Raw genomic sequence first — 14,672 nt, 5'->3', positions numbered from 1 at the left:
GTCTCATTTGTCTGTCCCCCATTGTCTTCCTCTGTTTCATATCTCTGTTTGCCCTCCCCGAGGAGAACAGAAGAAGAGAGGGAGTGGGCTTCACTCCCCCCTAACCCAGCCCTCGCATCTCCCTCTCTCCCCCTCCCTCTCTCCCTCCCTTCAGCTTCATCCTTCCACACAGTTTTGCCTTATCATAATATGCCCTAGAACCTCTGTGCCCTCCAACCCATCCTCCTCTCTTTTCCTGTAGTACTGACTCAAGGAGAGAAACACAGAGCTTAGTTCACATTAGAATGATGTTCACTCAGCTCTTCACATTACTCCTGCTTCTCGAGTAAAGTGACAAAATGATCTTGTCTTTGGCGTCCCCCAGAATTTACTGTATTGCAATGCAGATTCTACTACAAATTCTTTAATATGTATTTTCTAAGGGAAATGTGAAAATGTTAGGAATGCATTTTAAAAGCTTTCTTTCTACAGTAAATCTGTTTGTTTTACAGTGCATTTAATAATAAAAAATGAAAAAAATGGTGCTGTACCTGATTCATATCGCTGCTGGTTTCTGCAAAATCCTCAAAAGAGAACTGCATCAGATTCAAGTATTTCATTCCACCAGCAGATTTGTTGACTCATTTAAAAAAGAAAAACATAAATTTTCAATAACATTTTCTTTCCTCGTTCTCTCCCCAGATGCCCAGCGAGTATGAGGCCAATCCAGAGCTGCTTTTCTACCGCATCACCCACCTTAACCACCGCCAGCAGTACCTGATCTGGGCTGCTGCTGTCACCACTGCAGGCCGGGGTAACTTCAGCGATAAGGTCACTGTGGAGCCAGCAGCTAAAGGTGAGTCCTGTGTGATGATCTGAAATGTCCAGAAAGCTTTGGTTTTAGGAGTTTGCAGGTCCAAAGACGTCAGGGTTAAAACTAATTATAATTTCATTGGAAAGAAAAAAACCTGGAAATATCATCCACGTTACGGAGAGGTGTGTCAGTCACTAAATCAGCTGTTGTTGGATGGATGAGACAACAGTGTCTGTATTTTATTTTCTTACTCTCTGGGTCTTTGTTCTGTCTCTCTCTGTGTCTGCCATCTCTCTCTCAGGAACTGTTATGACACTGCTTACTGACAGCGTAGTATTCCTCTTCAAGCCTCTTATCGACAACGCCACAAACTAAAAATAACATTTTTTTTAAAGGATGTTTTGCTCTACATCCCTTATGACTCTGTGAATCATAGGAATGATCTCCCTCTCACACCGTCACTTGCTCTATACACCACATGCTTTTTTTTCTTCTCCCCCCTCTGCTTGTTTCCTGTTTCTTTGTTACTGCCTGTTTTCACTTTACAAAGGTGTGCTATTGATTTCAGAGTTCAGAGGGCACCAGATAAACTGCATGCCCTCGACCGGGGATATGATAAGAGGGCAGGAGCAAAAAGCGAGGATGGCAGGTGGAGAGGGGAGAAACTGACACAGCAGGAGCAGAGCAAACAAATATACAAGACAATAGAGGGGCAGAGTGTTTAAGAAAATGAAGAGGGCAGTTAAATCAATAGGCTTTGGATTAAAAGACAGGAAGAATAAGGGGGGTAAGAATGAACAGAGTGCACTTTCCACCATGTTATCCCGTTCTTTTATCTTTTCGCTCCTTTGACTGCGGGATGCAAAGGTTTGTGAGAGTGCTTGTATGGGTGGGTGCGTCAACTGATCGACAGCTGTAAAAGGCAGTGTCCTCCAGGCTTGCCCACTCAATACTTCATTCAGCCTTAACATAAGTGCAGTGGAGTGCGAGCATTAAGACGCCAAGCTTGAGAAAGAAAGGAAGAGAAAGAAATGGAGAGTGGGGGAGTGACAGACAGGCACAAGGTTTATTTACCTGAATGGATGGACATTTTTTCATATCCTCTCCTCTCATTATTTGTCCCATCTTATATATTTGATTCATACTCTGGATGATCCCACATATAACATAAATTTCCTTTTCTGCCAAGTGTGAGCCACAGGAAATACAATACACATTTACTCCTAGTAAATGTGTATTGAAAGAATCCGGAATGGAAAAGAAATCAATCTATGCATTACGTGTCAACCATCTCAATGTATTGATCAGAACATTCTGAGACAGCATTAGTTTAATAGGTTTTAAAATTGTTTATTTGACAATGGTACGATTAACTTATTGGTGCATATTAATTAGGCTATTGCTCTGATTGCACTGTGTGTGTGTGTGCTGCTTTTAGTTTCTATGGCTTTATACATCTATTACATTTACATGCCTCTCTTCTTCCTCCACCAGCCCCAGCTAAGATCCTGTCATTCGGAGGAACTGTGACCACTCCTTGGATGAAAGAAGTGCGACTGCCTTGTAGCTCAGTAGGAGAACCGACGCCTACCATAAAATGGACCAAAGACAGGTGAGAATCCACCCCAGAAATGTTACATAAAGCTGAATGCGCGGCGCTGCTGTGACTGTTCTTAGAGTGGATCAGTGTTAAAGTATCTGAAATGGTTTAGCAAAAGGTCAGTTTGTCAGTAACACTCACATAAGCAGCTCTCTAATACAAACGCAGATCCTGAATGAAATGTAAACTCCACTTTAATGTCAGCGTTTCATGGCCTTGGATGATTTCTTTCAACCTCATGTTGAGCAACAGAGAAAAATGGTTTAAATGATTGTATCATAAAATAAGTCTTAAAATGTCTTCTCATGATTCTATCACCTTGATTTCTGTTAGTGAGGACACAGCCATCCCGGTGTCTCTAGATGGACAGCGTCTCATCATGGCCAATGGGACACTAGTGCTGCGCTCTGTCAAAGCTGAAGATTCGGGTTATTACACCTGCACAGCCACCAACACCCTGGGCTTTGACACTATTATAGTCAATCTTTTGGTACAAGGTAGGACAATGGTTTCATTTTTAATAAATTAAAAACAAAGAAACATTTCACTATAATACAACAAGTGCAAATATTTTCGAGTGGGTCACTGTGTGTGTTCTTGCCCAGTCCCTCCGGACCAGCCTCGTCTTACTGTCTCCACCACCTCCACCTCTTCCATCACTCTGGCCTGGATACCAGGAGACAACGGAGGCAGCTCTATCAGAGGTACGCAGCCCTGCAATGAAGATGGCTTTCCACCTGTCCTCCTGTGTGCTCACATCTCTCTCTCTCCTTGTCTGTACTGTCTAAAAGTGACACAATTCACATTTTTTTTGAAGCTCAGCAGAATAAATAGACAAAGATTAAAATAAAAGACAAAGGTTTCCTTCAGACCTCTTAGTTACATCTTAGTTCACTCTCTGCCTTTTCTCTCCATTTTGCCTTTCACATTGTTCCTGTGCGCACTAATCTTCGACTGTATCGACTGGTTTCCTGGTTTTATGTTTCCCTGTTACCCATGTGTCTGTGAGATTATCTGATTGTTGCTTATTTCTGTCAGGATGGGTATGGTGTATGCCTGAATGGCCACACAATCATGCAAATGCAATGCTCTTTTCTTTGTCCCTATTGTTCTAGAGATAGTATGAGGATGTCGCAGGGTCATCCGTCTGACTCCTCTTTGCTCTTTAAGCCAGTGTGAGGCTTATCAAGCCCTGGCCATGTAGTGATTTTTGTGCAATGGCTGAAGACACAACGGGACCTGCAGAGAATATTTGTTGACAAAGAAGCGGCCGCAAAAACAGTGATAAAACTTTGATGAGATCACATTTCGAAAACAACTCTTTGATCCATTTGGTGAAGTGTAATTTAAAGCTGTCATTCACCCAGGCCCACAGAAAGTCACTTATTTGCATGCATTACATGCACTGATGCAGGAAGCGATACAAACTCCGGTGCAGCTTTGTATTCAAATAATGAAGGGTGACCAAATCACTAGTTGTATACATCATCCACTGTCTCATACACCCATGGAGGCTATGAGTGTGTCTTGTAGGCTAATACCAGAATGCTTGTCTGTCTGTGAAGCCATCTGCACGGTGTCAGCAGTAGGCAAAGCTGAAGTTTGCCATCAAGCATCAATTTTGCATTACTACTGCAGTGGCATCTGCAGACTATCTCCTTGCAGATAAAACATGTTAGCATGTTCTCATTTAAAAAAAAAAAAATCTCAGCTGGTTATGCAGCATTTTTGGAGTTGTGTAGAAATAAGATTTAAAACAAAAAATAAACATCTAAGCAAATGATAAAGGTTAATTATCCTGGAGTGACAATTGGAGTGAGTCTGTTTTTGTGTTGCTGTGTCCTGTGCGGTTCTCTCTGTTGTGTTCTGCTGTGTTCTCCTCTGTTCTGTGGCAGACAGAGGATGGCGATAAAACTTATAAACAAACACTGCAGGATCTGCACATGTTAACCCTTCTAATGTTTTTGACTCTATCGTACCATCTGTTAGAGAGAGAGGGAGAAACAAAGGATGGTACAAAGAGTACAAAGACAGCACGGAGCGGGAGACATTCATATATACATAATTATGTACCAACAGACGGACAGATAGACAGAGATGGAGGATTAGATGGAAAGTGTCTCAGAACAGGAGGGAGTTGGCTCTCCAAGGCAGCTGATTATAAAAACAGTCACCATATTGCGTGCGCTCATTTGCATAGATGCTCAGTCAGCGCCATCCCAGTCTTGGGGTTTGTAGGTAACTAATGGCAGCGTAGACAGAGCAGATACACTGTCCTCCAATCGGAGCCATCTGCACAGAGAAGTACAGTCTGACACTGCCACCTGGTGGGCAGTAGAGTTACTTATACCATAAAGTTTGGTAGGATTGGTGCAAAAAGAACTGTTTATCTTAATAATGGAGAAGAATGTAATATGTATTAATGCAGAAATTATAATAATATTGTGTCTTTTTTGTGTGTGTTCACAGGTTTTGTGCTGCAGTACTCTGTAGACAACACAGAGGAGTGGAAAGATGTTTTCATCAGCTCTAGTGAGCGCTCCTTTAAATTGGACAACCTGCGTTGTGGAACCTGGTATAAAGTCAAACTGGCCGCCAAGAACAGCGTTGGGGCCGGACGCATCAGTGAGATCATCGAGGCAAAGACGCACGGGCGAGGTGAGAAGCCTGGAATGGAGGAAGATGGAAGATTAGTGTGGATGGTGGTGTTGAGCAATAACACACAGTCTGAGTGTAAGAGTTTATGGGCTAAAACTAAAAAAGCAGCCAACAATGAAGTAATATTTACCATTCATCCAGCAATGTTAAGAAAATGTCTCCACATGAAAATTTGATCTTGAATATCAACACAGTTTTGAAAAAAATAGTTCCTGCGTCTACATAATGGATTGATAACCAACATGAACAGCTTGTGTTTTTATCTGTGCTGTTCCTTTGTAACATGCACAATACTTTCTATTTTATTGCATATTGTTATTTACTGTATCGTGGTTTTTATGTACGCTGTAAAGCACCTTGTGTATTCGCACTGGGAAGGGTGCTATATAAATAAAGTACTTACTTACTAGCTTGCCAATGCTCCATGAAACTTGTACCTGTAGTATACTCCACCATCTAAATATATAAATGAAAAATATCACAGGTGACAGATATTTTCTGATCAGCTTACAATGTCTTATGTTCCATTGTTATATGTCTCTGTTGTACAGTAAATGCCTTTTTTTTGTAATCTGGACAATGTATCCTGAAGTTGTCTCTTTTACAGAACCACAGTTCAATAAGGATCAGCCAGTCTTCACCCACATTAACTCCAGCCACGCCCGCCTCAACCTGCAGGGCTGGGCCAGTGGAGGATGTCCGATCAGTGCTGTCACACTAGAGTTTAGACCAAAAGGTGGGTTATTGCTTTTCCTGTTTGCAGTGATAATATTTTGGTGTGAAACAAGGAGATATGCATTTTAGAATTAAAGTAACTATCCATCTTTCTATGGAAACCAGTAAGAAAAAGAGAAAGGGAGTCCGTGTGATGTTTCTGATTTGTTGCAGGTACATGGACATGGCAGAATGTACGTACCAATGCCACCACAGATGTGTTCCTGGCAGAGCTGCGAGAGGCCACCTGGTATGAGTTGAAGATGAAAGCGTGTAACAGTGCAGGCTGTGGAAACCAAAGCTCCCAGTTTGCAACCCTGGACTATGACGGCAGTGAGTAGAGGACTCCTATTCATTACACCAGGTATCTTGAGATATTGTCGTCAATTGGCAGCAAGATAAAAGAGATAGGAGAAGAGAGAAGAGGCTATTTATCCCACTTCACTCTTTACAGCAGCGATAAAACAAGCAAAAGTAAAGAATAAAATATAAAAAAATAAGACACACTATACATTTATGTACAAAAATATATATGGCAAAATGTATATTGTTTGTAGGCCTACTATAAAATAAAAAGAAAATACACAATGTTTCTTTAGCAGCTGGATGAGGTAGTGGAGTGAAACAGGAAAATAGTGACTTGGTGGATGAGCAGTGCAAGTAGTGGTGAGGAGTCCAGAGTGCAGGCTATTACAGTCAGACTGGTGTTATACAGAACAAATGTCCTGCGCTAGCGTTCCTTTTTGCAGCGCAGATGCAGCAGTGCTTAGGTTTCCCACAGTCTGATGCAGGGGGGTGAGAGGGTTTGTCCATGATTGATGATCAGTTTGACAAACCACTTCCTCGATGGAGTCCAGAGAGCAGCCCAGGACAGGGCCCGTCCCGTCCGTCTGACCAGCTTGTTGACTAACCTCTGTTTGCGCAGGCACGATCCCGCCGATCAAATCCCCCCTGGAAAAGAACGATGATGTCAAGAAGCTGTTTTCCATCGGCTGTCCTGTGATCCTGGTCACTCTCGGCGTTGCGCTGCTCTTCATCATTCGCAAGAAACGCAAAGAAAAGAGGCTGAAGAGACTAAGAGGTGAGGGTGGAAGTTAAGAGGAGAGGAGAGAAGATGTGGGAATGTATTGGCGAGGAGAACAAAGCAGTCTTCAGAGAGATTCCTGAAGCAGACTTCAGAGAGAATCTTGAATGTCCTCTCCAGAGTTGCATTTATTTTAAAAGATTGATTTGTGTGTCAGGGAAAAAAATAATTTGTTATGTTTCACTTGCTCTCTTCAGATGCCAAAAGCCTGGCAGAGATGCTGATCAGGTAAGACAGCTGTTTCCTCGTCCCTCTCGCAAAATTATTTAGTGCAACTCAGAATCCATTTCGCACAGCCACATTTTTGCGTTTTCTCAAAACGGCGAATGTTTGTGTGTGTTTCCTTTCCTCCTACCTCTGGATTAGTAAAAACAACCGCAGCTTTGACACCCCAGTGAAGGGCCCTCCTCAGGGCCCGCGGTTACACATCGACATCCCCAGAGTGCAGCTGCTCATTGAGGACAAAGAAGGCATCAAGCAAATCGGTGAGAGGAAGAGTGTGTGTGTGTTTGTGTTTGTGCATGCTCATGCATGGGTTGACAAGATATTTATGTAAAGTGTGTTTTGAACATAAGGAGGCATTGCACTTTTGTCAGTTCTCTTAACCTACAATATTTGCTTTTCTGTGATGTGCATTCTCTCTGTCTGTGCAGGTGAAGATAAGGCCACTATCCCTGTGACAGACACAGAGTTCAACCAAACCGGGAACCCTCAGAGCTTCTGCACAGGTGTGTCTGTTCATCACCCTGCCCTCATCCAGAACACCGGTCCTTTGATTGACATGTCAGATATCAGACCTGGAACCAGTAAGTGCAGTCTCTCTCTTCGCTGTCTGTTTTATCAGTAAAGGTTTAGAATAACTCAAGCACTGTTTTTTTTGTTTTTTTTTCTGGAAACAGTTCAGTAGATGGTGCAGCCACACAGTCACACTTTTTTTTTTTTTTTTACCAAATGCCAGGAATAATCTTGATTTAATCATATCTTTGTCATCACAGATCCCCATTTGCATGTTTTTTTAAAGTTTTTTTTTTATATATGTTAAAATTCACTGTGGCTTACACCTTGACATATTGCAAACAATTGCTCTGTTATTTTTTGCTGCCTGCACAACCTTATTTCTTCATCCGTCAACCCTCAGACCCAGTGTCGAGGAAGAGCGTTAAGTCGGCTCACAGCATCAGAAACCGCTATTCCAGTCAGTGGACTCTGACCAAGTGCCAGGCCTCTACGCCAGCCCGCACTCTCACCTCAGACTGGCGCACAGTTGGCTCCCAGCATGGTATCACTGTCACAGAGAGTGACAGCTACAGTGCCAGCCTCTCACAGGACACAGGTTGGCACATGGGTGAAAATGACACTTACAGCCTTTTTGCAAGCACATTTAATAAAGGCTATTTCTCCAATGCGCAAGAGAACGACAACCTCGCCTTCATTTTCTTTCCTCTGTCTTCCGCAGATAAGGGTCGCAACAGCATGGTATCGACCGAGAGCGCCTCCTCCACCTACGAGGAGTTGGCGAGAGCGTACGAGCACGCCAAGCTGGAGGAGCACCTGCAACATGCCAAATTTGAGATTACAGAATGCTTTATCTCTGACAGCTCATCCGACCAGATGACCACAGGTACCAATGACAATGCAGACAGCATGACGTCCATGAGCACACCGTCAGAGCCCGGTATCTGCCGTTTCACTGCCTCGCCACCCAAACCCCAGGACTATGACCGTGGCAAGAATGTAGCTGTGCCCATTCCACATCGCGCCAAGAGTAAGTGGTTGTTGCAAAACATCACATTTTTTTAATGTATTTTTGTTAACACTTTTTTAAATTCTGAATGAATCATTTATAACACATGAATATTCATTAGTATGTCATTTATAAACACAGTTGTTTGATGTTTTACTCATCATTGATAAGCACTAACTGTATTTATGAAATACATACTAATGAGTATTAATGCATTATGAATGAAGAATTCAGTATTTATTCATGCTTAACTAGTGCTAAATAGTGTGGACATATTATAAAGTGTTAGCATTTTTTTTTTTACGTTTTAAGTAAACGTCTTATCTACAAATGCAGAAATACAGAAAGAATAAACGCAGTCAAGTCTACAGGGGAAGTAAGGTTTCTGTGTGATGAGTCATAAGTATACAGTGAGCAAAACTACCAGTGACGTTGCTATATTAGTCATCAGTGCAGCACTGATTTTAATGAATAAACAATGCAAATATATTTATTCCATTTGCGTCACTATGAATATTACGATATGCCACAAATAGGCTTTGGCTGTGAGTTTAAATTCAACTTTTCCCCCTCCAGGTGACTATTGCAACCTACCCCTCTACATGAAGTCAGATCCCTTCTTCCGAAAGCAGTCGGAGCATCATGACCCATGTCCAGTGGTTCCACCACGTGAAGCCTCTATTCGTGGCCTGGCCCAGAGGGCATACCACACCCAGGGCCGTCATGTGACTATGGACTCTGTAAAGCAGCAGGCCCTGAGCATGGGCCACTCTGGCCTGTCCAACCTCACTTCCTCCGGGGCTTCCTCCGGAGGAGCATCAGGAGGCGGCGGTGGAGGTAGTGGGAGTGGAGGAGCGTCTGCTAGCTCTAGCAGCTCTACACTCCCCCAGAGGACTCTCACCATGCCCGGCTCCTCTGCCTCAGTGGCCCAGAGCGCAGCGGCAGCTGCTGCTGCTACCGCTGCAGCTGCTGGAGCATCATCCTCCGGTGGAGGTGGGGCAGTAGGGGCCACAGGAGGGACCCCTGGAGGTGCCTCCTCGTCCTCCTCCAAGATGGGAGGATCCAGAGACTCTCTCCTGGAGAGCAGCTCCTCGGGCTTAGGCAGACTACAGAAGCAGAGGGATGGAGGGGCGGGGGCCTACTCCAAGTCCTACACACTGGTGTAGCCTGCCATCACTGCGGCCTGTCACTGTAACTCTTTATAGAATGCTGGTCAAGCCGGCGCTTGCCTGGAGCCTCTGTGGAAACGCGGGGTGAGGAACACACACATGCACAGCTGACCCGTCAGTGCCTGTGCTGTGCCGGGCTGCAGGGGGCTGGTTGGGTTCCCATCGACACTACTGTATGAAGGGGTTTGCCTTTCTTTCTGCCTGATTGCTTTCTATTATTATTGTGTCATCTTTCTCTATCTCTTATTTCATCACCCTGGAAATCACTTGCCAAAACATAAATGATTTATCTGTTCACTTCATATTTTCATTTTTCTGGTAAGGACACTGTACTTATGCACAAAATGCTTTCCACGTGCACTGTCTTGTCTTCTGGATCAAGACAGTCGTAGAATGAACCAGGTTGCTTGAGTTTCACACAGATGTGTGTGTTAAGGTTTCTAGGTTTTTAAATATGTTTTCTTTTCTGGTCTCTGATGGAAGAAGAGCTCATATCACAGCATTGTGCCATGGCAGGATGCTTTTACTGTATGCATAAAGCACCAAACCTTGGTGTGTTACACTGGCTCTGAGAGGTTACTCCATCATGGATTCATACATTAGAGGCAGTGGAAAGACTGTCGTCTCAATACCAGTTTTGAGACATGGGGAATTTTCTTATACATGCAATGGATTACACAGCGTAGTGGTCTTAATTGATGCTTTTATAAACAGACTCAAAGGAGAGGAGATTTAAAAATAAAAAATAAAAAAAAAGAAGAAAAAAGTCAAGCATCACCAAGTGAAAGATGAATCCAAACCTGTTTTATTTTTTAATTTTCATCAGTTCTTTTTTCCTCTTTATTTTTCTGATGGAAATATAATCTCATGTGCACTAAGAAAAAGTTAGTACAGATCCAAGTAACAGAAACCTTCACAAGCCTGCGTGTGTGTGCGTGTGGGTGTATATGTGTAAATATATATATGTATACATGTGGCAGGCACACACCAACAGTGGACCTTTTTAAAAATCAATCTGTATGCTGACCTCTTGGGCAGACGTCTGTGTCAAAACTGAACCCCCCTCCGACCCCCCACCCTACCCATTGTTCATTTTGTACCAGTGAAAGGGGATTCGGGGACAGTAATGAAGATGATGCTGACGATGTAAACGCTATGATCCTTATTTGGTCCAGCATTTTGAAGTCTGTTTTGCTAAGTGTGACTGAGCTTAGGACATGAGACATACTGAAGAGGAAGTGGGGTTGAAAAGAGAGCGATCACAGATGATAAGAAAGAGTTCCTTTCTTTCTCTTTTTCTCTCTTTCACACCCTCAGAACAATGAAGGAAGAGACCCTTTTTATGATTCATCGTGTTGCCACAAATACCATTATTCTTTTGTTGAACTCATTTTGCCTTCACCTCTCTATCCCTTTCTATCTTTCCCCACCTTTCACCCCCACCCACCCACCCAGTCCCCCATCATATCCATACAGTGTCACTGTGACCTACTGCTAGCGTACAGGCTAGTTGAAAACACAAACTGACTGAGAGAAGAGGTCTAATATGCACAGACAGGCAGAAATGCTGTTTGACATTCAACGACAACTTGAATGGAGAAACAAGTTGCAAACTTACAGCAAATTTATAGAGATGTATACAAGAAAAATCATATTTGTATGAAGTGATCTTGAATTTATGAACGGACAATGACTTTGAGATTATAAACAGAGAGATCAAGTGTTAATAGAATTTGCAGTTGTGTTAGGGAAACGGGGAGGGGGGTTACACAGCAGAGAGATACGATTTTTCTTCAAAAATAAGTGGTCTTCAAACCCAACAGATGTGTTTTCAAGTCCCTCCGCCTCACTGAAATTGATTTTAGCTTTATGAATAGTACTGTATCTGTTAAGGTTTTATTTTATTTTCCCATTTCTTCTCCCAAAGCTTAACCCCATAACAAAGATCGTTCCAAAAAAAAAAGAGTTGCTCCAAATGTTTTGCAATGGTAAAACGTAACATCAGGGCTCTCGCAATAGAAAAAATAAAAAGATATGATATATGTTTGTTTTCAAAAGTATGTACATATATATTTCTATTCAAATATATAGCAAATATATGAATATTGAAAAAAGCAGAGAAATATAGAAGCCGTTCTAATTGAAAATATATATAAAAGATCACAAGACAATCGCTCAGAGTGAAAAACTGCAAGAAGGAAGGAAGGAAGGAAGGAAAAGAGGAGGGAGGCTTACACGGGTAGCACAACCATGGACGGGAGATCTTGGAGAGAAAGGACGCAGTGTGAAAGAAAGTTAAATGGTGAAACTGAGGTCTGAGGAATGATATACGAAGACCCCCCCTTGTGATTTTGTAAATGTTCCAGCTACAGCGCCTGTGCAGCAGGTAGCGGCTGAGAGGGCAAGCACAGTAAAGTCAAGTTATAGTGTGAGATTGTGTCGCTGGTTAACTGTGGTCTATGGCTCAGTGCAGAAAGTGTGGTGTTGAAAAAGAAAACAGTAAAACAAGGACAGCCTATACAGTAAGTGAGCCTATTGTAATATGTTGTATTGTACCTTCCAAAGGTGTGTTCACAAACTCAATGCCATTACCTGACTATAGCGAATGAAGACAAACAGATCAACAAGTATTTCTGTTTCTTATCTGTGTCATAGCAAGTCCTCACCAAACTCCAGGACTGCAGGCCAATAAACATACCACACAGTAAAAAAAAAAAAAAAGAAAGAAAAAATAAAAACTGCTTATTCAAGTATTCACATTACCTTTTATTTTCGAACTACACAGGAGAGAAATGAGTTTTGCTTTTCACTGTTGATGGTTTAGGATGCCTTTAATTTTGGCCTTTATGTTTCAAGTTATGCAAATACTTGTTTTTTAAAAAAAGACACGAGTTTGGGAATGGGAGAGGTCTGTTTTATCAACCAAAACCAGAGGCTTCCTGACTTCAGTTGTATGGATATTGGATGGAGTGATGAAATAAACTCCTGTCCAACCTGCTTTCCCCTAGTTTCTTCAGTGAAGTTGCCTCTACTGGTAAAACACTGGTCCACAGTCAGTTTGTTCAAAGTTGATGTGATGTCTGTCTTAAAGGAAATTTCCACCCTGATACTTTTACAGCCACTTTCATCAACAATGAATTTTTCCTTTTTAGGTGCAATATACATTTTGTTGTGTTCAAGTGCTTGAATTGAACTGATTTGGGCCTTTGAACAATCCTGACTCCTGGAAGTTTGGACATTATGCTTTAGCTCAACAAAATGATCAGACATGTAGATCCACTTTGGTCTACATAAGAATCATGTGGCTCTGAAATAATAATAATGTTATTATATTAAAATGTTAAATTGACTGGTTGCTTTCAAGGCAAACTGCAACCCATATTGCCACAGTAATGACAATTCTAATCACAATGTAATTAGTCATCAAAGTACTAAATTTGTGATGAATGCTTCAATAATGCAAAATTAATGCTAACGCATCAAATGTGATATATCATAATATTATACATTTCTAGTTATCTTAGCAGCAGAAAATCTCACTTCAGTGTTTTACAGTACAACACAACTATTTTTTTTTCTCACTGCACATGATAGCAGAATCTTTACATTTGACCAGTGATGATTTACAGTGTGTAAGTGATGGCTTCGAGGTTCGGGTGGATCTTTCCTCAAAGTGCAACACCATGACTTTCAAACTTACTCAGTCCGTGTTGGTAAGGCCAACTTCACGTGTGCTATTTCCCCCCAACCTTTTCCACATCTGCCCAACCAATCAGATCTCCCCCTCTCACTGTACCCTTTTGCCCACCTATACAACATGATTTCTACTCCATACTAGAAGACTTGTGTACATAGGAAAGTGTTTTGTATAAATGAGTACTATTTTCGACATCTTCACTAGAAAGCAGGGCACAATGTAAACTCTGAACTGAAGTTATTGTAATGAAACAGAAGAGGAATTAATGAAAACTATAGAATTATACACACACTGCTTTATCTTGATTTATGGACCAGTTGAAAAATACCAGAGTGGACCATGCACAGTTAACAATTCTGATTTCTTCTTTTACAGGACATTTGGTTGCATTGTTTCCTTTTTGATTTTTCTTTTCTTTTCTTTGTTTTCAAGTTTTTGGCTTTGTTTCCCTTTTTTTTTTACTTTGTCACTGGTTGCTTAATTTAGAGTTTGCCTCTTTTTTTATTATTCCACTTTTTGGGGGGAGGACAGCAGCATTGCATGTTCTGAAAAATTTGCTGGTTATAAAAGAAAAAGAGGAAAAGGTGAATTGAACAATTTAAAAGTGGGTTAATTAAAACATTTTAAAAATGCAGAGGTTGTTCCTTAAACTTTTATGGGGAAACGTTGCTTCAATTTGCAATTGCTTGTGTTTAACTCTACATTTTCTTTTCTATGAAAACAAACAAAAACAGAAAAAGAGTACTCAACACCTTGTGCAATAAAGCGATCTTTTTATGAACTGTGATGATATCGTTCATTCTTTCAGATCCATTGAACATCTGAAATAAATTTATAGGGTTGTACAAGTTATTCAGTCTTTAATGTTATTGGAACATGGTAAGGATTTGACTGATTTGATTATATTTGAAAGAACTTTGCTCAATTTGTCATTATGCCACCCAGCTGTTTTTAAGATCCACATAACTCAGTGTGAACAGAAGTGCTTTGGACTATTTCTTTAATGTGAGTAATGCGAACCCTGGCTCTGAAATGACAAATTCAGTTTTCAATTCAATTTTCTGACTCAACTATACACAACTATAATTGTTGCTTGTGAGCTTATTAGAGTGAATGGGTAACCAAAACGTTTTTAAAAAAAAGCAGTATAAACACAATTGTTTGAATATACTCTATACAGTTTTGCAATACAATTTTAAATCATATTGTGAAA

General features: G+C 41.4%; 1 protein-coding gene across 2 annotated transcripts in view; it reads left to right on the top strand.

Annotated features, from left to right (window-relative positions):
* dscaml1 (Down syndrome cell adhesion molecule like 1) overlaps positions 1 to 9,759 on the top strand; it is a gene marked incomplete at its 3' end in the record, with an annotated part of 90,183 nt that extends 80,424 nt beyond the window's left edge. For both annotated transcript variants that reach the window (XM_083984514.1, XM_083984513.1), the window contains exons 21-34: positions 682 to 835; positions 2,288 to 2,405; positions 2,727 to 2,890; positions 2,999 to 3,097; positions 4,863 to 5,051; positions 5,659 to 5,787; positions 5,940 to 6,098; positions 6,691 to 6,846; positions 7,047 to 7,077; positions 7,216 to 7,334; positions 7,503 to 7,655; positions 7,988 to 8,182; positions 8,306 to 8,614; positions 9,170 to 9,759. In XM_083984514.1, coding sequence (XP_083840640.1) covers positions 682 to 835; positions 2,288 to 2,405; positions 2,727 to 2,890; positions 2,999 to 3,097; positions 4,863 to 5,051; positions 5,659 to 5,787; positions 5,940 to 6,098; positions 6,691 to 6,846; positions 7,047 to 7,077; positions 7,216 to 7,334; positions 7,503 to 7,655; positions 7,988 to 8,182; positions 8,306 to 8,614; positions 9,170 to 9,759 — 2,565 coding nt within the window. The remainder of the gene's footprint in view (positions 1 to 681; positions 836 to 2,287; positions 2,406 to 2,726; positions 2,891 to 2,998; positions 3,098 to 4,862; positions 5,052 to 5,658; positions 5,788 to 5,939; positions 6,099 to 6,690; positions 6,847 to 7,046; positions 7,078 to 7,215; positions 7,335 to 7,502; positions 7,656 to 7,987; positions 8,183 to 8,305; positions 8,615 to 9,169) is intronic.
* Positions 9,760 to 14,672: the final 4,913 nt, after the last annotated feature.

This window comes from Trachurus trachurus (assembly GCF_905171665.1).
Source record: "Trachurus trachurus genome assembly, chromosome: 13".
Lineage (NCBI taxonomy): Eukaryota > Metazoa > Chordata > Actinopteri > Carangiformes > Carangidae > Trachurus > Trachurus trachurus.
Note: the sequence above shows the minus strand (reverse complement) of the source record. Positions and strands in the feature narration are given on the sequence as shown.